Here is a 23,297-nt window from a genome sequence, read left to right as displayed (position 1 = left end):
AAGAACATAGACCATTAAAAAATGCACAGTAACTATCCAAAGTGGTCTACAGACAAATGATAGTAAAGTCATTATGTTTGACCCGCCACTTGCTTGACGCGATGGAACAAAACAATTTTGATCTGTAAATTTCAACGAGATGCGCGGCACGTGGCGTCCACGTGATAAACACATGGCTATAATGTTTTGCCGTGCAGAAATTAACCTCCAGTCCGGGGGTCGCTAGGTTGTATCAAACCTTTCTAAAACTCGACAATGCACGACGATTCGGTGCAACTTGTTGTTACTGGTTAAGGAGTTTATTCTGTTATGTCGCTGGACGGACACCTTTTTCATTGTTTTGTATAAAAGAGAGAGATGGCTAAGGATCATATTTATGACGTTCTTTATTGCTCATGAGAACAGGCTTTGGCATAATACACCTCGACATGTGGACATGACCCACACCGGACGTTAACTTCTCCCGCACGTAATTAGGTCATGTTACGTTACAAATACGAACATGATTGCAGGAATACGATTTGTAATCGTATTTGTCTATCTAGGGAAATAACATTCAAATGTAGCGAAACGGCTTGTGTCATGTAGCGAAACATCTTGTGCCATGTAGCAAAACAACTTGCCATGTGTAGCGAACTGGCAATTTAGCGAAACAACTTGTGTCATGTAGCGAAACGACTTGTGCCATATAGCGAACTGACAATTTAGCGAAACAACTTGTGCCATGTAGAGAAGCAACTTGTGCCATGTAGCGAAACAACTTGTCATGTGTAGCGAACTGACAATTTAGCGAAACATCTTGTGTCATGTAGCGAACTGACAATTTAGCGAAACAAGTTGTGCCATGTAGAGAAGCAACCTGTGCCATGTAGCGAAAGAACTTGCCATGTGTAGCGAACTGACAACTTAGCGAAACAACTTGTGCCATGTAGAGAAGCAACCTGTGCCATGTAGCGAAACGACTTGTCATGTGTAGCGAACTGACAATTTAGCGAAACAACTTGTGTCATGTAGCAAACTGACAATTTAGCGAAACAAGTTGTGCCATGTAGAGAAGCAACCTGTGCCATGTAGCGAAAGAACTTGCCATGTGTAGCGAACTGACAATTTAGCGAAACAACTTGTGCCATGTAGCGAAACGACTTGTGCCATATAGCGAACTGACAATTTAGCGAAACAACTTGTGGCGAAACGACTTGCCATGTAGCGAACTGACAAGTTAGCGAAACAACTTGTGTCATGTAGCGAATTGTGCGCGAAACGACTTGCCATGTAGCGAACTGACAATTTAGCGAAACAACTTGCGGCGAAACGACTTGCCATGTAGCTAGCAAACTGACAATTTAGCGAAACAACTTGTGGCGAAACGACTTGCCATGTGGCGAACTGACAATGTAGCGAAACAACATGTAACCTATTTTACTTGGCAGCCTTCGACTGTTCCAATCTGCCGGAGGGGAAATTCTACGGGGACACGGCAGACTGCGCCACCTATCACCTGTGTCTGGCAGGGCGCGCCTTCACACTGAAGTGCCCGGATGGACTGTACTGGGACCAGGCGAAGAAAATGTGCAATCACAAGGCCAAAGTATCCTGTGCACCCAGCCAGGGGAAAAAAATCGTAAGAATTTGCTGATCTATCCACTTTTTCAATAGAACAAATTCTGAGCCTGTCTGCTAGAAATATTAGTTCAATCTATCCACGTTTCTATATTAGTAGTACATTCATCTCAATTTCATTCCCAATCTCACAAGATATCCTTCTTTCCTTTAGTTTGTTTTCATTTCATGTCTTTGAACTTTTTTAGATACTGGTAGGGGGTGTCTAGCTCCTTTTAACACCCTCCATCTTAAGTTTGTAATTCCACTTTTCCCATTTCAACAATTGCTAATATTATCAATGTGCAAGCATTTAGGTGAAAACTTTTTACACCTGATGAACAAGCATGTTTTACTCTTAAACATGACATCAATTAATTTTATGATAATTAATTTCTAATTTTTTCTTCCTGCAGGAAGCCCTGCAGATTCTGCAGGAATTCCTGCAGAAAGAATTAATCCTGCAGGAATTTCTGCAGGAAATACAATTTTTCCTGCAGGGAGGAACACAAATTCCTGCAGGAAGAATTATTCCTGCAGGAGAACATGATTTTCCTGCAGGGGAGATACATGCATTCCTGCAGGAAGAATTATTCCTGCAGGAGAACATGATTTCCTGCAGGAATTCCTACAGGGAGAAACTTACAGGAAATCAGGGTTCTCCTGCAGGAAAACGTTATCCTGCAGGAATTCCTGCAGAAATAATTTTGCCTGCAGGTTTCTCTGCAGGAATAATTCAGAAGAAATCTGATTTCATGCAGGAGGGACATCATATTTACAGACATTTTAGAAGGCTCATAAAGAAGCCATTGTGTAAATCTGCTCAGCAAGTTGAAGGTAGTCCTCAAGCTCAGAAAAGAAACTCGTAGAGCTGAGGGAGCGGAAGAAGATTGGAAAAGACTGAATGCAGCTGCAGGACGTCTCCACCACTGTTACAGTAGATGCAGAAACCAGTAAATGATGATCATGTGTATGTGGAAACCCTTTCTTTTTATTTCACATAATTACTGTTTACAAACCAGGCATTATTTAAGGCTCTGTGTGTAGAGTAGGTATTTTTGTTGTTGTTCAGTTTGCATTTGCAGAAGTTAAACATATTTCATATTGTTTTGCTGTGTTTTCTTCTTTTTCCCTTCCAAACAAGGTCAACGACCTTGACCAGACGGCTGTCACCATGGTTACTGGTAAAGTAGCAGATACCCAGTGGTGTTCGATTACATTATGAACAAAGTGCTGGATGGGGCTGGTCACCATACATATGAATATGTTTGAGTAAGAATAAACAGAGTAGTAGTTTGTGAGCTATAGCCAAGTGTATGGTGGACCAGGTGAACATTATGTATTTGCTTGTTACCTTTCTAGTCATGACTTATTTCCGGTAACGTTAACGTAACTTCTGATAAACCAGTGTCACTTCCTTTTATACATCCTCCCCGGACTAGACTGAATACAAAAGAAACCAAGAAATTAACCTGTCATAAACCTATCATCACAGAACGCTTCAAATAGAAGCTTTGAACCTATAACAATAAGACTTAAATGTTGAGTATATTGGACCAGCCTGTTGTGTTATCACCTCGTACTTCCTAACACTGATTTGCGCCACATGCAAGTTCTTTGCTAAACAGGTTCTTGCAAAATGATGTGAACGTGAAGATTGGATATCACCTTATCTACTGCAGAAACTACGAAACGTGAATTAAAAGCCGGTACCACATAACGTTAATGCCAGGTATGATTATCAAAACGTTTCTCAAAAATATTGGTACTCAAAAAAATCTTTAAAAAACAGCAAAGCCGGCTCTGCCTGGAGAAGGTTGTTATGTGTCTGTCAGTCTCTACGCAGTCATGGAAGCCTTTGATCTGCAAAGTTTTGCCGGCGATGGCGATAACATATTTTTTTCTGACCTAAGGCACCCAGGGAAAAAAGGGTGTTACGGCGTTACTTTCACTCGAGTGAAAACCTAAAAATGACCGCAAGTGGAAGACGGGTTTGGTGCGTACAGGATCACAACTTCGGTTCTAAAATCCCGGCCCAGAAAATATCTGGAACAATATGAACATCGTGCCACAATTTTTTCAAACGCAAAAGATGGGGGAAAGAAAGAGATCACACTTTAGCAGGTTGACCATGCCCATCGCCGGCAAAACTTTGCAGATCAAAGGCGTCCATGACTGCGTAGAGACTGACAGACACATAACAACCTTCTCCAGGCAGAGCCGTACTTTCGAGGGACGGCTCATGACGTTGACGTATATTAACCATATTTGGAAGACCAGTTTTGCCAACTTATGGGTTTTGATATCAAGTTTTCAGGGGGCAGTCTGTCGGGCGGGTCGGAAGGAGCGTGAGTTGGTCAGGCTAACTTCTTTTTCTCCACGTTCAAACTAGAAGGCCTCCTGGTCCATGATTTGAAAGACTGTGCTACGATCACATGGCCGCCGATTAATTTCTCCCTTTAAACAATTAACTATTATATTTAAAGCTTGGTGTCGGCCAACGTTGAACACAAACCATCAACGTCGTACAAAAAAGAAAGAAATGCACAACATTTACTTCTTTGTCTTACATTACTAATAATGCCAGCAAGGATTCCCAACTTGCTGAAATGTAGCATACTCAAGCTGAAATGTAGCATACTCAAGCTCGGAGCGGTCATGCCCTGTTCACGTGCGCGGGGTGTGGCAGTACCGCCTTCTATCTTGTGGGACGGCCTAACAACGGCAGCTGCAACCAATCAGGGTTAAGAATGGCATTACCACTGGGGGTTACCTCCAGTCATTTGGCTGTACCGGTGGGACGTTACTTCACAACACCAAAATGTTTTCCAAAGTCAGGACGTGTAAACCACTACTGTAGGTCATTTCTGGGTACGTTTTTATGCCCCATGCAAACAAGCAGCTGCACACAGAATAGTATACTAAAACCTTAATAGTATTTCCCGCCGCCAATATAGGTCCCTTTCCCGTCCTTTTTGTTACTTGCTCTCATTTCAGTGAAATGAAGTGTTCCTCATACAGTGAGAAGAAGTTGCCGCCCCCCACAACCAAATGGTGGACATTGTTAACGTTTGCCGACAATAGCAGGTTTTAGCTTTCGGATTTTTTCGTGTTTTTTTTCATGCTGTTTTTTAAAGATTTTTTTGGGTACCAATATTTTTGAGAAACGTTTTGATAATCATACCTGGCATTAACGTTATGTGGTACCGGCTTTTAATTCACGTTTCGTAGTTTCTGCAGTAGATAAGGTGATATCCAATCTTCACGTTCACATCATTTTGCAAGAACCTGTTTAGCAAAGAACTTGCATGTGGCGCAAATCAGTGTTAGGAAGTACGAGGTGATAACACAACAGGCTGGTCCAATATACTCAACATTTAAGTCTTATTGTTATAGGTTCAAAGCTTCTATTTGAAGCGTTCTGTGATGATAGGTTTATGACAGGTTAATTTCTTGGTTTCTTTTGTATTCAGTCTAGTCCGGGGAGGATGTATAAAAGGAAGTGACACTGGTTTATCAGAAGTTACGTTAACGTTACCGGAAATAAGTCATGACTAGAAAGGTAACAAGCAAATACATAATGTTCACCTGGTCCACCATACACTTGGCTATAGCTCACAAACTACTACTCTGTTTATTCTTACTCAAACATATTCATATGTATGGTGACCAGCCCCATCCAGCACTTTGTTCATAATGTAATCGAACACCACTGGGTATCTGCTACTTTACCAGTAACCATGGTGACAGCCGTCTGGTCAAGGTCGTTGACCTTGTTTGGAAGGGAAAAAGAAGAAAACACAGCAAAACAATATGAAATATGTTTAACTTCTGCAAATGCAAACTGAACATAAAAAAATATCTACCCTACACAGAGCCTTAAATAATGCCTGGTTTGTAAACAGTAATTCTGTGAAATAAAAAGACAGGGTTTCCACATACACATGATCATCATTTACTGGTTTCTGCATCTACTGTAACAGTCGTGGAGACGTCCTGCAGCTGCATTCAGTCTTTTCCAATCTTCTTCCGCTCCCTCAGCTCTACGAGTTTCTTTTCTGAGCTTGAGGACTACCTTCAACTTGCTGAGCAGATTTACACAATGGCTTCTTTATGAGCCTTCTAAAATGTCTGTAAATATGATGTCCCTCCTGCATGAAATCAGATTTCTTCTGAATTATTCCTGCAGAGAAACCTGCAGGAAAAATTATTTCTGCAGGAATTCCTGCAGGATAACATTTTCCTGCAGGAGAACCCTGATTTCCTGTAAGTTTCTCCCTGTAGGAATTCCTGCAGGAAATCATGTTCTCCTGCAGGAATAATTTTTCCTGCAGGAATGCATGTATCTCCCCTGCAGGAAAATCATGTTCTCCTGCAGGAATAATTCTTCCTGCAGGAATTTGTGTTCCTCCCTGCAGGAAAAATTGCATTTCCTGCAGAAATTCCTGCAGGATTAATTCTTTCTGCAGGAATTCCTGCAGAATCTGCAGGGCTTCCTGCAGGAAGAAAAAATTAGAAATTAATTATCATAAAATTAATTGATATCATGTTTAAGAGTAAAACATGCTTGTTCATCAGGTGTAAAAAGTTTTCACCTAAATGCTTGCACATTGATAATATTAGCAATTGTTGAAATGGGAAAAGTGGAATTACAAACTTAAGATGGAGGGTGTTTTTTGCTTTACCACTTTGAGCCTACAGACGGCTTCTTTTGTTTCCACTTAATTCTCTCTCGTAATAAAAATATCAACCACATTCAAAATAATCGATTGATTTTTTGTCATTGACACTTTCAGTGTATGAATAATCCATGTTTGAACGGTGGGACTTGCAGTGAAGTCTTGGATGGCTATATGTGCACCTGTCTACCTGGATGGCAAGGGAAGGACTGTAATGGTTAGAAACGTTATCATACTTATCCATTTTCCTGCGCAGAGCCTCGTCCGTGGCCTATACTTTGGGGGGTCGGGGTGGGCTTGGCTTAGCCTCCTTCGTAGCCTTCCACGAGCGTTGCGGGCGAAGAAACGACCTTTCCGGCATAAGAAACTGGCCTAATGTTGAAAATCGCGAATCAGTCCTCCCCCCAACAATAAACGCCAGCGCTCGTGTAAGGCCGCTGAAGAGGCTAGGGTTGGCTCAGCTAAACCGGGCTGAGGTTATAAAAAAAACTCATCACAAGATGTTTTAGGACTAAAACTACACAATAAGCATGCTAAACTGGGCTGACGTTCCTACTTTTGGCCACTATCCAGCTGTCGGCCACAATGAGTGAGAACCTCAGCCCAATTTAACATAGCCTCCCCGAGGTAAATGGTATGAGGCGCTGGTGAAGCTTTCGAGTAGGAGAACGTCTCTACCATGGTACCTTTGTTGTTAATTTGCTACAATATCAACTTGTAATACAAGCAATTCATCTTAACTGTGACAACTTGATTACAATTGCATTAATAAAATCATAATGAATAATGAATGATTAAATCAGTGTTAAAGATAAGAATGCTGTACAGGTTGTGAGGCATATCAATATTAATGCACTGTCTGTTTCAGAGCCTGATCACTGTTGGAGTAGTCCATGTCAAAACGGCGGCGTCTGCACCGATGACGACATAGGTTACAAGTGCGCATGTCTGCCTGGCTGGCAGGGAAACGCTTGCGATGGTAGGCTTTCATTTAGCATAGATATTTGCATTTGTGCGTCTCTCTTTCCTTGACACTGAACATCTTTCTCACAATCTAACAGGCCAAACTTTCATGCTAAACAACCTCCACATACACAAACAGCCCTGTCCTTGGTTCTGAATCATAAATCACAATAAATTATTCCTGTCCTTGGTGCTGACCGATACCTCACAATTAATCACTCTTGTCATTGGTGCTGACCAATGTCTCACAATCTATAATTCCTGTCCTTGGTGCAGACCAATGTCTCACAATCTATAATTCCTGTCCTTGGTTTCTGAAATATGCCTCACAACCAATCAGGCCTATCCTCGTTGCTAAACAATGCGGCACATTCAATAAGGTGTTGGCTTTTGTGGAGTAATGTACAAAATAGTCATTAAATTTAATGATGAGGTTTTATTCTTATGGCTATCAACTTAACAGTTGATGTCAGAATCCATAGTGTGGATTAAACATATGCTTTTGCTTTGTTGCTGATATTTGTTTCTAAATAAAGACACACAGTCTGGTTTGAATGATATCGATGATTTTGGAACTACTTTTTTTCTACCTTCAGAACCAGACCCCTGTGCGAGCTTCCCATGTCAGAACGGCGGCCTCTGCATGGTGGCCCAGAACAGTTACACCTGCATGTGTCCTGAGGGATGGCACGGCGTCATCTGTCAGGATAAGGGTAAATATTTCTAGTTCTTGTGTATTTGAAATACGATTATCATCGTGGTTAACAGTTTTGCTTTATTAATCAATATCAGCCACCAACAAACGAGCCTCTAGACTTTTCAGCGTTCGCATTTCTCATTCAATATATCTCAGGGTCTAAAGCCCCTATCTCACTGGACCCGCGACACGTTGGCACCCTCGCTGCGTCCTAATATGGACTTGTGTTACCCTAGAATTTATAATGGAAATTTCTTGCAAAACTCACAAAGTATGACTAAAAAGACAACAAAACACACAAAGCGTTAAAAGCTTCGTTTTTGTCGCTGACATTCGTAGCCTTGGTGCCATTCCCCGTAGTAACTGCTGGCTCATTTTTTTCACTTGCTAGCAAGTGAAAAGATTGAGCTTGCTAACAAGAAAAAAACTATTGAGCCAGCGATTAATACGGAGGCTGGCACCCACGCTAGAAATTCATTGAGTGGTCTGTCGAATCGCCTGGTCGTTGCAGCGAGGTCGCCAACGTGTCACGGGTCCTGTCAGATAGTGGCTTAAGCGAATAATTATACTCTATTTCATAATGTGACGTAAAAATAACGACACCTAATCCTATCATAATATCCACTGGCGCAGAAGTAGACGCTTGTGAGAACAACCCCTGTCAGAACGGCGGCAACTGTATGAAGATGGATAGCGGCTTCATCTGCGTCTGTCCCTTCGGCTGGAGCGGGAAGAACTGCGAACGTAAGATCCGAAACTAGCGTACACTAACGTTATTTTTATTCATATAATATGTAATATAAAATAGCTTTTATGAGCATGTACTTAGAATAATGTTAAAGCTCGCTATGCTGTCCTTATCAAAATTCCATTGTATAAAGTCTTGTCTTTGTCAGCGGGGCAAGCCCTTTGTAACAGCCACAGGATAGTGCGTGCTGAAAGCCAAACCACTAAATAAAAATTATAGGCGTACACTCATGCATGGCTCTGCCTGATCCATACCCTAGGTTCTCCCAAATTTTCCTGGTAAAAACACGTTGGAACACATTTGTAGAAAGAAAAGAATTACTTAACTGTTAATCTAAATAATGACTTTCACCACTTATTCGCTGATGTTTTATGCTACGCGAATGAGAATTCAAAAGCCAGCTTCGAAGAACCCCAGTATGCTTTCATTTACCCTCTCAACGAAAGTAGAAAAGAAAGAGAGACAACATTAATGAATTGGTTAATTAATTAATTGATTAATTAATTTAATTCATATTCATATCACATTCTCATCCAGTCCAGGGCTATCTCGCAATTTGAAAGTAGATGTTGACTGGCGTCACATCTATCCTCTTTCCTTGATATCGTTGACCCTATGTCACTTTTCACTGACAATACATCACAGCGCCTCACGCATGTTCAGTTTCAGCCAGCTGCATGAGTAATCCATGTCTGAATGGCGGCGTCTGTGGGGAAACGCAAGACGGTTACATCTGTACGTGTCAGCCCGGATGGACAGGCGACTTCTGTCAATTCGGTAAGCAATTTTCGTTTTACTCAAAAACTCGTACAAATAGGATAAGTACGTATAGGTGAAGATACAGGGTAACATAACATAACAAACACAAACCATGACGATCAGTCAACCCCTTACTCTTCTTCTGAAACATAGCCTCACCCTGCAGTTCAAGAAATGCCGTTGGGAGGAGCTATACCTACATCACTTACTCTCGGCCCAAATAGCTACTAAAAACTCTCGACCACAGCATGTCCAGAACACGATATATCTTAACGAGCCACTGGGGGCACAATTTCTAATCATTTCGAGGTCTCTTTAAGTTCTAACCACATACAAAATGTTAAGACAATCTTCAAAGGCATTCTTGAGTTGTCGTGTTAAAAAACAAAGACACACAGAATCTTACACACACAGACAGACACACACACACACAGGAACACACATACACACACGCACAAAGACACACACACACGCAGACACACAGAAACACACAAAACACACACACACACACACACACATACACACACACACACACACACACACACACACACACACACACACACACACACACACACACACACACACACACACACACACACCCGCCACAGGAAACAACTTTCTTGGCAATGGTAACAGTGCACGTCTTGTCATATGTTATTGAACGCGTATGTGCTCCAGGCACATCCCAGTAATCTACTAAGGTTTAGGCCCGATTTACACACGCATTGTTGAGTCGACTCTGGGTCGACTCAGGACTGTGCAAGAGGAACCCTTTGCCACTCAAATAGCGTTTTCTAGTAGGAAATCTCCACTTGAACAGCCCAAAGCTCCGAGTCGACTCCGACAACGTGTGTATAAATCTTGCCTCAATGACGTAAACCTCCCCGTCCAAAGGTTGCCAGGACCCGCCGTCCTTATTCACCTGTCCGGACACCTGGTCTCTGAAGTGGCTGGACGGGACCGGGATCAGACAGCTCACCGGAAACACGAGTTACTGCGCCGACGTCTTCTGCTACCCTCCCTACTTCACCGGGTTCGCTGGGGCCCCGACCTACCTGCACGGTAAGGAACCTCTTTTTAACGTGTTTTCTCAGTGCAAAGCCAGAGACCATATTCCTGGCAATGAATTACCTGTTCAATTGTCATCTCGGAAAAACACCCGAAAGCCACTTCAAGGTTACGGGTTAGATTAGTAAGACTGTGGCAGAATCTACTCTCCTGAAGTCAGAAACATCATGGTTGACTTACTGATCCAGAATTAGAATCAAAGTTTGCCTTGCAATGCAGACCTACATTAGTGTCCCGAATGTTGCATGCATTCTGGTACATTCTCAGAGGACCTTTTTTGGTTTTCGTATATATTTATAGTGACTGACTATCTAGACTAAGCGTTCAATTTATGCAGGACTGGAAATGTCTAACCGTGTGCTTGGACGATTCACTCCCTGACGTAGATCGTGTGGAGCTAGACCGCGTGCACGCGTTCCAGGCCCTGCGGTACATGACTGAGACCGGCCAGGACATCAACTCCGAGAACGGGCTGGCCCTTCAGCACGTCTTCTTCTCCGTGCTGGACTACGCCGAGCGGCAGAACAGGAGCGGCCAGCGGGTCTGGCACCTGCTCGGGCCCATCCGCATGCAGGACGGCACCTGCTGCCCCAAGTACGGCCTCGGTAAGTGTCGATAGCCCAATTGTAATATCAGAAGTTCTAAGTAAATTGATTTCTTAGGCCCCCTTACCACTAGGGGGTGATCACAGGGCCACCATACAGAGACCCAAATTAAATATGTGTTACCCTTAGTTTTTTAATTGGAATATGATTCAAAATGTAAAAGTATGATTTATAGACAAAAAACAGGATAGGTTTTGCTATCGCAAACCTGTAAAAACACCCAAAACTTTATGAAAATTCGTTCTTTACCTATCAAATTCCCAGAGCGACCTGTCAAATCTTTGGCCGTCAAGTGGTCGCGGTGTGCTCGCAGCCTCTAGTGGAAATGGGGTGTTACGAAATCGATTTCATTTGTTCCATAAATCCACATTGTGCAGGTTTTTCTAATGGTGTATATAATGTCCGTCTATGTCCACCAGGCACCTACTACCGTGCCACGGAGGCCTTCCACTTCATGGGGATGCTGTGAGGACCTCAACCCCGATGAAGGCCACCCACTGATGACGTCATGTGTTTCCAGTGATCACAGCAGTAAAATTTGTAGACTTGATTCAAAGTTGACGTCTTATGCTTAGGTCCCTATTGGAAAAACGGGCCCGGCCGGGAACAGAAATCATTTTAACTCGGACTTGAAATGAACGCGGGACCCGGTAACACACAGACCCCGTGAGCTAATCGTGCGAACACTGTGAAGTCTCGCCTTCCGTACCAGGCACTCCACCGGGACAAATTTCGGGCTTCTGGGCCCGGCCAGGACTACGGGCACCGGCGCAATTGGGACCTAAGCATTAGGCGCGTGCTGTGCCTTCAAGTTCTGTGCTTAACTTAAACGGACTCGCGTGATAGACTATTTTATTTAGTGAACCTGACATTAGCCCTCTCAGGCTATATTTGAAACAAGGAGTCCGAAGACACAGTCCATAGTAACGATGTACGGTCGCACTAGAGGCAGCCGTTTTTAAGACGCAGCGTTTTCTTGGGAGCGGTGGTCACCATATTTGCACTGTCTCGTAGATGGCTGGCAGCAATTCAGAAATGGAAATGATTAGACTCCAATAAAAGAGTTGAATCAGTTTTATTGTGTTATCATTTGACGCTATGAAGAATTGCTCTTATTCTGCAGCTACGAAATATATTGGCCAGTATGTAAGAAAAAAAAATTCACCGTTAATACCTCGTCTCTTACCCTCCCTCCGGATCACCCCCCTCTCTGTCTCGCTCTGTCTTTCTTTTCTCTGTCATTCTTTCCCCTTTTCTTCTTTTCTTTCTCTTTCTCTTTCTCTCTCTCTCTTTCTCTCTGTTATTCTGTGTGTGTGTGTGTGCGTGTGTGTGTGTGTGTGTGTGTGTGTGTGTGTGTGTGTTTTTGTATGTATGAGTGTGTGTGTGTATGCATGTACGTGTGTGTGTGGTGTGTGTGTGACTAGTGTGCGGCGCGCGTGCGAGTATATGTGTGCTTGTGCGTGCGTGTCTCTTTATAAACTCGATGACATTACGACTTCATTAAGTACACACATCTAAGCATCAAATAGAAGCCAGAGCTTATTTTTGTTCCTTATTATGGCAGAGACTTGGCATGACTAACGTGGAATCATCTGATGATTACCAGATGCCTTACTGAAACGTGTGCGTAAGGGAAGAAAAATGTGCCATTTGGTAAATTTGGCACCTACAGTGGAAAACATTTTACGGGTATTTACTTTAAGTGTTCCAGCGGACAGTGATGAATATCACACGTTTTATCATTAACACATCATATGTTTTCCAAGTTTTTATAGCGGTGCATACATGCCACAAAACTGAAACAGGATTTTGAGGAACGAACTTTGCTTTTCTGAAATAAACAAAAAATGCATTTCCTACTGCATTTTTTTTTGGGGGGGGGGTCTTTTTACACATCATAGGACACTAAGACAAGTGACAAACAGATCTTATATATAGGGAGTATGGCTGTTTTTCCACATAACCCCACTATTAAATATATATATATTGGGTATTTGCACCATTCCCCATTGCACACGACAATTTGTACATCGTCCATTTACAATGTAGTTGCAGTCAACTTTGTTTGTATAACCAAAATGATTAATGACGGCAGACTTCGTCCATTAGTACTAGCTGGAAAGATGCCCGAGGAGGGAAATACATCTGTTGATGCTATTCAAGGTTTAGGGCTACAGGGCGTCGGAGGGTTGCCCTTAACGGGAAAGAGCAATGGGGCCGAACATTTAATGTTTGAAGGGAAGGATACTCGAAATGTGAAAAATAAGGAAAAGGACCATGGAAAAGTCTAAAAGAACTAGACAGAAGACAATCGCAAGTCCTGTTCATGTAGTAGTTAGCTTTGAAGACAGGTTTGGTAAGAAATATCCCCAGGACACGTAATTTACTGACGTTGTCACAGCAGTTGCACCCCTTAGTAGGAGCTGGTAGCTACTCCATCCCTAATGTCATACGTGCCTCCGAAAAGCCAAAATTTGAGTCAACTCCGGTTGAGGTACCATTTGACCAAAGCGGACCCGTTGAAAAAAAAGGCAAACATGGTACTACTCGGTCTCCTTGGTATCTTCTCGTTCACGGCGGGGTCGACCACCGCTAGCGCCGTGCCGAGGCCGGACTACTCCCAGGTGATCGCCCAGGCGGCGTGCTCGGGAGTGATCGGGGCCGAGTCCGCCTACATCTGGGCGGTGCCGCGGGACTGCTCCGCTACCGGGGACGGGATGACCTGCGACCAGGTCTGTCAGGAACACCAGCGCACCCTGTTGGACCAGACCTCCAGCCGACGGTAAATGACGTTGTACTTTGTATTGTGGTTACATTTTTCTTTTCCCTACCCCCACCTGACCCCCTTTATCTATCATTAACCTCCACCCCTCGGAGCACCCCCACCCATCCCCACCCCGTGCATAAACGTAGTCCTTCATCCCTGGCGCATTCTCTCCTCTGCTCAGCCTGGTCACCAGTCTCTACGGGTCGGCTTAGGGCTGTTTTACCGGGCCCAGTCTGCTATATTGAATCGCTTCTGTCAGCCTGTCTTCTTAGCCGGCATATAGAGTTATCACCTCTTCGCAGCAAACTACTCAAGCCAAGCCCGTAAACCCAGCTAATCTGTCTGGGCGGGTGGGCACCACTCCCAGTGCCGTTGAGATATCTGGGAGCTCCCGATGGTGTATTTCCCAGGCTATCCTCGGCTCTATCATTGCGTACTGTTTAGTTCTTTCCTCCTCTTCCATCTCAATCGCTCGGTATCCAATTCTCTCTCCCGTCTATAACCACACACAGACACACACACACACACACACACACACACACACACACACACACACACACACGCACGCACGTACGCACACACGCACACACACACGCACACACACGCACGCACGCACGCACGCACACACACACACACACACACACGCACGCACGCACGCACGCACACACACGCACACACACACATGCACACACACACACACACACACGCACTCACACACACGCACACGCACACACACGCACACACGTACACACACACACACACACACACACACACACACACACACACACTACTATAATGATTAGATCGTGTTTTATTTCAGCCCACACGTTTTCTGCTTTGACGCCTTCCAACTCCACTTCATCCGGACGTCCGAGATGGACTATACCAAGACGTACCATTACCAGCGTGTGCAGGGGTGTTCGTGGCGGGCCAACCACTGCGGGCCCAACTACTGCTGCTGCCGTACCCCGTATTAGAACGGCGCGGCGTTGCCAATGTAGTAAAAGCGCCACCTTACGGATCCATAGTATACTTCATTACCTGAGCTTTGCGAGTGAATACCAGAAACACAGAAGATACAATCAACTCATTCATTTTATATCATAGAAGCTTTATTTGCAGACAAAGATGTATTTTGAAATTGACAAGACCATCTTTTCTGCTATAAGAGCTTCACATGGCATTGCTTCCTTTCAGTCATACAGTTGTGTTGTACATCTTTCATTAGGTATATGATTCATCTTTCTTTTTTCCCTTCTTTATTAGTATTTCAAAAGGAAATCATACATTCAAATAATATACTAAACTAAATCATATCATATATCAGTACTATCATCTTTGTATACTTAATCATCTATGTAAAACATTATAACATTCTAATGAAGATAAGAAATAATTATTAACCAATTCCGGTTGCTGTATGAAACAAACATGAATGTTATTGAACAAAAATTCACAGAGCTATTGCTTGTTATGGTGTTATAATATGATTACTAGTAGTAATTGTGAACACACATTAAACAGAACATGAACATGTAGGTGCTAGAACATGATTGATTGTGAACACAATTAAACAGAACATGTACATGTAGGTGCTAGAACATGATTGATTGTGAACACAATTAAACAGAACATGAACATGTAGGTGCTAGAACATGATTGATTGTGAACACAATTAAACAGAACATGTACATGTAGGTGCTAGAACATGATTGATTGTGAACACAATTAAACAGAACATGTACATGTAGGTGCTAGAACATGATTGATTGTGAACACAATTAAACAGAACATGAACATGTAGGTGCTAGAACATGATTGATTGTGAACACACATTAAACAGAACATGTACATGTAGGTGCTAGAATATTATTAATTGTGAACAGACATTAAGCAGAACATGTACGTAGGTGTTAGAATATGTTTAATTGCGTACACACCTTAAACATCACATGTAGCGGTCTCAGATAAATATGATCCGCCGAAGGTTACGTCATAGCTGACCAAAGCATTGGACTCGACGGTGTACACTTTGTTCTCGCGAGAATTGATCGAGAAATAGCGTCGACCTACACTAGCTAAGCAATAGCATGCTCTTGTAGAAGTGTCTTTTTGCTTAGTGGTTAGATCGAGAATAAGATTGGTTTGGGAGGGTGGGCCGAGTTGAAAAATGCGATAAGGTATAGTACTATAAAATTTCCCACAAGCAATAAACGGAGGCATGTTTGAAGACGTGTCTGTGAATTCTGTATCTATGACCTCTTCTACACTAAGGTCGTTTGCGTTAAGCTTAGTCAGCTGGAATGTATCATTGCTAACACCGATAGCCAACACACTACCCGCATCGACGGCGAGGTAGACGTAAGACGGGCCCGCGGCCCAGTGAGACAGCTGAGCGGTAGGAAGCGCTTGGAGCGCCGTAAAAGCCCTGAGACTAAAGTCGTACCTGACTATCTGCGCCTTTTCGTTGCTACAGTCATATCTATACGACAGGCAGTCGGGGAATCGTTGGAAGTAGAGGGCGTTGTTGTAGACTACATGGCCCTGTCCCCACCACGCCATTCCACCGCTGCCTGCCGACCCGGGCAGGCGGTATGTGGTCAGGACCTTCCCCGCAGCAAAGTCGCCCATCGTGCGGTACTCCTCGATGGTGTTCCCGGAAGGTGTCGGAAGGTACCAGACTTTGTCGGCGTTGTCCGGTGAGAAGGAATGATCGCGAAGGAGAGCGCCGTGGGTGCCGAGGTCGTCTCTGATCGTCTGTCTACCAGAGAAAGACGTTACCGGACCCTCACAGGCCAGGGATGGGCCTACAAAAGATTCAATGCAATAGTTTCCGTGAGCAAATCATTAGTTGCGACCTATAAACAAGCTTCCTTACGATTCTTTTGGCATTGATCATGAAAGTGAGAAAAAAAAGTCACAATGACATAACAGGATTTGTTAACTTTGTGTTAACTTGTATGAAAATTGTGTTTGAAAGGTTTGTTATGGGCACGCTGAGCGCCGTGAGAGCGCGCAGCGAGCGCAGTTTAGCGCTGTAAAGCCCCTTTCACACTTGCGCGTCCGCATGAGTTGCGGATCAACATGTTTTTGGTCAAGATTGAGTTTTCAGCCCAAGAAGTCATTTCCTTGGTTCGATAACTAGGCTGCACATCGGTGGGTCGACGCAGAAAACAATTCCTTCCCCGCAAACTTTCCTTGAACCTACTGCGCAAATCATGCGCACTTGAATATACGCACAAGTGTAACAGGGCCCTAAGAGCGCCCAAACTAAGAGCGCCGCAAGAGCGCGCAAGCATCAAGCATGATCATGCAAGCATAACTATGCAAGCATGACTATGCAAGCATGACTATGCAAGCATGGCCATGCAAGCACGGACGCAACGAATTTGGTTCAAGATCCATGCATGATAATAGATATACTAGTTATTTCCATATCTAATCTCCTTCATCGACGCATATACAAAATACATGTTTGTGAGAGTAATACATGGCTAAATTCGGGCTCGAGAAGAATATTTTTTTAGTTTAGCAACAATAGGCACCTCTTCTCAAAGCTGCGGAGACGTTTGCAACGCAAGCTTAGAGTGACATTATCAGATGCCGAACCGAGGTACCCATAACCTTTAATACAAACGTACCTTGCGACGGTGTTATTGTTGTCGTCATGGCAACTGGTCGAGTTGTAAAGTTTGAGACACTCTCTGTCGTCGGCTGCAGCACCTCATCCTGTTGTGTGGGTTCTGTCAAAGAAACCACCATAAAAATTAAAAAAAAAATCAAATTAATTTTACTACCTGATTGTAACATGTAGTAAACCCGCTCTCTAGTTCAGAGTAAACATTAATTCTTAGCGTCGTTACTTTTCATATAAATACAGTAAAAAGTAAATGTCTCTAAGATGAGCTGGCTCACCTGCAGACCTATCCATTTTCTCTGAAAGTTGGTTGACGGCGATTCTCAGCTGATCCAGCCCTGATTTCAGTGCGCTGTTGTCCCCACAGTTGACATTACACACACATTTGTCGTCTGGCGGTGGTTTAAAGTTGACCGTCGGCTGAGCAGAGCACAGGAACACAAACGTCATAACGACCGTTAACGCACGGGGAACACCGTGCGCCATTGCGTCAAAACTGTTTCTTGGTGGTAAAGAAAATGCAGTGACTGCTCTACATGTAGTTGCGTATATCCACAACGAAGTTTCCCGTGTGAACCACTCTTACACCTGCCACGTACGTGTCATTGCACCTGACCTAGTCATTGTGTCCACAAGGAAGTCTTTCACGCACAACTTGCAGCGTTATTCAACACTGTTTAGTTTAGGCTCTCTAAACTAATGGTGTTTGCATTTCACTTGTAAACATCGGTGTAGTCTGCATGGACCCGTTAGATGCTTGCTGTTTGAGGTCATTGTCTTCAAGAGGAAATGCTATGAGGTATGAGGAAATGCTATGAGGTATGAGGAAATGCTTCAAGAGGAAATGCTATATTACTGTTTGAGGTCATTGTCTTCAAGAGGAAATGCTATGCTACCGATTGTATGTCCAAGGAGAAAACAATTTTAACACGTTTCAGAAGCTACCATAATGTAGATTAATGGTTTGAACCAATCAGCCCCTAATCATAAGGTAGACTTAAAGGGTAAGTCAACTCCAGAGGAGAGTGTTCTGGTTCTGCTTATAAAATTTTTCTCAATCCAAACACCACAACCGGTGCAATTTCCTAATGGGTAGAGTGTTCGCTTTGCAAACGGGAGATCGTGAGTCATACCAAAGACTTTGTTTGTAGTCCCTACTTAAAATCTTTGAAACCTTTCTTTTCCTTGAAATTTTTTGCCCAATCTGGAGACTTTTTTGGTTAGAAGGAACAGGTAGGGTCTTAGCTTTCCCATTTTAGTTGAAAATTGTTAACCCTATCTAGACCGGGGGGGGGCTAAAAGTGCCCGCGCCAACTTTGACATCGTATAACTGCCAAACGACGTATGGTAGGACAACCAAACTTGGTGACTTTTCCTAAAATTTAGTTGGCAACAATATTATGATAAAAGTATAACTTTAGCATTTTTCGTGTTGCCATGGCAACGGGTTTCTGAAGAGGCATTTTATGCAAATTTCACTAATTTCGATAAAAACATAGTTGTTTCCAATGTTTTCTTGCTAAACCACACTAGTTTCCTACATGTATAACATCACATGTGATTTAATGTATCTGCCATGATTATATATTCATAAATTATGCTAATTTGATTACGTCATCGCTCAAAATCCAAGATGGCGGACAAAATCATTATTTTCGGTATAAACAGGCTTTTTCGCCTTTAAATTCGTCACAACCTGGAATTTTCTTAACCAGGAACATTCAGATTAATGTTTTTAGTCTATTTTGATTGTTATTTGGGATCATACATGGAAAAAATGTACTTTTAACAATTTCAAAATGGCCGATCCAACATGGCGGATCCAAGGGGGTCGCTAACAACACATGACGTCATTCTCCGACGTCATTTTGACGTCAACTTAGTCACAACTGACGTCAAATGTCTTGGCATACCTTTGAATCAATAATACGCACTATTTTGTCTAATATTTTTAGAAATTATGGTAATTCCCTATTTAGCCAATAAAATCACATCGATGACGTCATAATTACGTCATATTACGTCATAACGTCACCAAAATTACAGGAATTATAAAACTTCACGTGAACATCACTCCCTGCAAATTTGGTGATGATAGAGCTTACCGTTCGGAAGTTATGACGGGGGGGTCGAAAGAGCCCCCCCCCGGTCCAAGAAGTCTCAAAAAAGCCCGGTCTAGATAGGGTTAAAAATTAAGTTCATCAGTTTAGGTGGCGTAAGAACATATGTGAGTTGTTGGGTCATGCGGATGGGTATGGCCGGGAACTAGGTCAAGCCCAGGTTACACATAGCCGAACATGGCCTCCCGACTCTCCCCCGACCATGGTTTGAGTGATTCGGGAATGATTCAGGAGCTCGGTCGGCTGGTGTTCGGCTGAGTCGGCTGGCGTTCGGCTGAGTCGGCTGCTGTTCGGCTGTGCCAGCCGAATGTTTTGAAAATTTCAAAACATTCGGCTCTGAACGGAGGGTCTGGAATGGATCGGCTGGTGTTCGGCTGGTGTTCGGTGCGGTCGGCTTGTGCTCGGTTTGTGTTCGGGAGTAAGTCAGCAGCAAAATTAGGACCTTAACCGCGCAAGAACCACTGCTGACTTACTCCAAACTAGTTTCCAACCTACATATAACACACAATAAGGAAGTAGACAAATCACTGCTAACTCATTCCCAACCAAACTGACTACTACTAGAACGTGGACCAATCACCCCCGACCTTCACACGACCAAAAACAGAGAAAAAAGCTGAAGCCGTATTTAAGCTAACCGTTATCCGAATTCGATCTCTTGGTGGTGTTAATAACATAGAAGAATGGATTATTTTGATAAAATATGAAAATGACCCCTCTTTTGAAAGGCGCTGAATATGTCCATTTCAATTCGTGAGAGGGTTGGCAACCGGTCGGGAATTAATCAGGAGAGATTCGGCTAGAGGTCGGGAGGGTTGGGAATAGGTTAGAAGCATTCGGGGCTTGGTTGGTGGTAAACCGTGTATTGGTTAGGAGATGGTTGGGATATGTTCGGCGCATGTTCGTGGCAGATTCGGCGCATGTTCGGCGCCAAAGATAGGCGTGGCCTAATTCTTGTCAGACTGCTCCCGAACTATCGCCGAACCGAGTCGGCTGGCGTTCGGGAGCCATGTTCGGCTATGTGTAACCTGGGCTTCAGAGATAGGGTCTGTTTGCTTCCGGGTGGCGTTTCTGCGAGTTTGAGCTGTACAACCCTCTGTTTTCTTTGCATGTTTATCAAGAATACCCTTGTGACTTCCTGGTGGAGAAGAGTTTTTAAGATTGAAGTTAAGGTAAGTACTTTTATTGGACCTAACTTTAGTGGGTCTTATCATGGCCGGCAACGAGGGCAAGTAAATTTGTTGTCATCCCTTTATTAGAACGGTGCGGCGTTTGCTACCATGCAAAAGCGCCACCTTACGGATTCATATTGTATTTCAATACCTGATCTTTGTTCGAGTGAATACAAAAAATACAGATGATACCACGAACTCATTAATTCAACATCACACAAACTTTTTAAAGACAAAGAATGTATTTTGAACTTGACAAGACCATCTTTTCTGTTATAAGAGCTTCACATGGCGTTGCTTTCCGTTAGAAAATGTGTTGTGATTGTACGTGTACATCTTGCATTGTATCTTATAAGTACAAAAATATACATTCTTAAGAAGGTAAGGTATCATCGAACAATTTCGGTTGCCGTATGAACGTTATTGAACGAAATTCCACAGAGCTAATGTTTATTGATTACTGCTTATTGTGTTAGAATATCATTTTTATTCATCATGAACACACATTAAATAGCACATGTAGCAGGGTCAGCTAAATATGATCCGCCGAAGGTTACGTCATAGCTGACCAAAGCATTCGACTCGACTGTGTACACTTTGTTCTCGCGAGAATTGATCGAGAAGTAGCGTCGAGCTTCAGTGGGCAAGCAATACCAGGCTCGCGTCGACGTGTCTTTCTGCTTAGTGGCTAGATCGAAAATAAGTGTGGTTCGGGAGGCCAATGGGCCGTATTGAACTGCGCGGTCGGGTACAGTGCTATAGAATTTCCCACATGAAATAAACGGAGGCATGTTTGAAGACGGGTCGGCGAATTCTGTGTCTATGATCTCTTCTACACTGAGATCGTGTGCGTTTAGCTTAGTTAGCTGGAATACACCGTTGTTAAGGCCGATAGCCCACACACTACCCGCATCGATGGCCAGGTAGACGTAAGATGGGCCCGCGGCCCAGTGGGAGAGCTGGGCGGTCGGGAGCGCCTGTAGTGAGGTAAAGGCCCTGAGACTAAAGTCGTACCTAACTATCTGCGCCTTCTCGTTACTACAGTCATAACTATACGACAGGCAGTCGGGGAATCGTTGGAAGTAGAGGGCGTTGTTGTAGACGACATGACCCTGTCCCCACCACGCCATCCCCCCGCTCCCTGTCGACCCAGGCAGGCGGTAGGTGGTCAGGACCTTCCCCGCAGCGAAGTCGTCCATCGTGCGGTACTCCTCGATGGTGTTCCCGATGTACCTGGGCAGGTACCAGACTTTGTCGGCGTTGTGGGACGAGGTGTCCTGGTCTCGCAGGAGAGCGCCGTCGGTGCCGAGGTCGTCTCGAATCGTCTGTTTTCCGGAGAAAGACGTTACCGGACCCTCACAGGCCAGGGATGTGCCTACAACAGGTTCAATATAAAACATCAATGAGTAAAGTCATAGTGGCACGGAATCTGGTGAGTGACCCTGTGTCGCTGAGCATTAAAAGCTTGGAAACATAGTCACAATGTCATTTTCTACGCTATTCTTTTTCGATGTTTCTTTAACCTTCTCCCTGCTGCCTAACTTTGTAACTGATAGAGAATCGGGTGCCAAACAGCTACTTTAGTGTGCTAAGGTTAATGCATGTTTATTTGCTTGTTTCTATGTAATGGGTCGGAATATATCATTGTTGGATGGGGGTATCTGCAACGTAAAAAACACGAAATAAACTTCAACGTTTAGCTATGATTGAAAAGAGGTATAACATCTTCCACAATATTGTACATCATGGGAACATCCAATGTAACTCACCTGAATGTGACGACGCCAAAGTGACGGCGACGAAGATGGCGGCGAAACTAGATTTCACAAACATCTATAGAAAGAAAAGTAGAATAAATTCATGTCAGTATTAGTGTGTGAAGCCTTTTCTATCAAAAAGTGAAAAAAAGAACCATCACAACCATCACAACCAGAAATCTATTGCACAGATAAACCGTACGTTACCTCGGCTGGTCTGAATGGCTTCGTAGCGAGCCTGAAGACTGAAGTGGACGGCGTTGTATGAACTTCGAATTCTCTCTGAAATCCTCTGGACAGCTCTGTTTCTTCTCACTGTAGGACCGGACCTTTATACCTGTACAGGCCGCACCTGTTTTACTTCATATCCGGACTTCAAAGAATATCCACGTCATTATGAAGAAGGAAATTGTTCTTTCTTTATGACCGCTTCCTTATTGTCAGCAAAATTCTAAACACCTCTGATGTCACTGCATGTTTACTTATTGACTATTATTAACGTTAGATAAGAAACGCCGCGTGTCCACCGTGCCTAGATTTCCAAGTCAGGTCGTGTCCCTGCTTGACTGAAACAAACAAGGTTATCAACTGTTTGCTTTTTGTTGTGCGTAGGGCTACCTCAATAGTATATGATCGTTTTATGGTATCCTTTTCTGACTTGATGCCAGACAAAGAAGGGAAAAGTATAGCAATGTCTTTTCCACTTTGTTTGAAAAAATCGTTATT

The 23,297-nt window shown here is 43.5% G+C and overlaps 4 protein-coding genes across 6 annotated transcripts; 2 read left to right on the top strand and 2 right to left on the bottom strand.

Moving 5' to 3' along the window:
* Window positions 1–1,428: 1,428 nt before the first annotated feature.
* On the top strand, window positions 1,429–12,191 carry LOC136430026 (fibropellin-3-like). Its single transcript, XM_066420251.1, has 9 exons — window positions 1,429–1,621; window positions 6,396–6,495; window positions 7,147–7,257; window positions 7,838–7,954; window positions 8,572–8,682; window positions 9,350–9,463; window positions 10,340–10,507; window positions 10,900–11,118; window positions 11,538–12,191. The coding sequence occupies exons 1-9, from the start codon at window positions 1,568–1,570 to the stop codon at window positions 11,585–11,587; spliced, it is 1,044 nt and encodes a 347-aa protein (XP_066276348.1). The 5' UTR covers window positions 1,429–1,567; the 3' UTR covers window positions 11,588–12,191.
* A 1,291-nt stretch (window positions 12,192–13,482) lies between these two features.
* LOC136430025 (uncharacterized) lies at window positions 13,483–16,115 on the top strand. Of its 3 annotated transcripts, none has more exons than XR_010754838.1 (3): window positions 13,483–13,900; window positions 14,706–15,424; window positions 15,796–16,115. XR_010754838.1 is itself a non-coding variant. In XM_066420249.1 (2 exons), exons 1-2 carry the CDS (start codon window positions 13,563–13,565, stop codon window positions 14,860–14,862), a joined length of 495 nt encoding a protein of 164 aa, XP_066276346.1. In that variant the 5' UTR covers window positions 13,483–13,562; the 3' UTR covers window positions 14,863–16,115. The 3 variants fall into 3 exon arrangements, 1 of the variants encoding a protein (XP_066276346.1); XR_010754837.1 differs by having other exon boundaries at window positions 14,706–15,743; XM_066420249.1 differs by having other exon boundaries at window positions 14,706–16,115.
* LOC136430023 (olfactomedin-like protein 3A) lies at window positions 14,976–18,191 on the bottom strand. Its single transcript, XM_066420247.1, has 3 exons — window positions 17,801–18,191; window positions 17,527–17,628; window positions 14,976–16,692 (listed from the first exon to the last, which is right to left on the bottom strand). The coding sequence occupies exons 1-3, from the start codon at window positions 18,006–18,008 to the stop codon at window positions 15,827–15,829; spliced, it is 1,176 nt and encodes a 391-aa protein (XP_066276344.1). The 5' UTR covers window positions 18,009–18,191; the 3' UTR covers window positions 14,976–15,826.
* Window positions 18,192–20,875: 2,684 nt separating this feature from the next.
* On the bottom strand, window positions 20,876–22,912 carry LOC136430024 (noelin-like). The gene is made up of 3 exons (XM_066420248.1): window positions 22,779–22,912; window positions 22,584–22,647; window positions 20,876–22,189 (listed from the first exon to the last, which is right to left on the bottom strand). The coding sequence occupies exons 2-3, from the start codon at window positions 22,645–22,647 to the stop codon at window positions 21,321–21,323; spliced, it is 933 nt and encodes a 310-aa protein (XP_066276345.1). The 5' UTR covers window positions 22,779–22,912; the 3' UTR covers window positions 20,876–21,320.
* Window positions 22,913–23,297: the final 385 nt, after the last annotated feature.

This window comes from Branchiostoma lanceolatum, chromosome 3, assembly GCF_035083965.1.
Source record: "Branchiostoma lanceolatum isolate klBraLanc5 chromosome 3, klBraLanc5.hap2, whole genome shotgun sequence".
Classification (NCBI taxonomy): Eukaryota; Metazoa; Chordata; class Leptocardii; order Amphioxiformes; family Branchiostomatidae; genus Branchiostoma; species Branchiostoma lanceolatum.
This window is presented reverse-complemented; position numbering and strand designations above follow the sequence as displayed.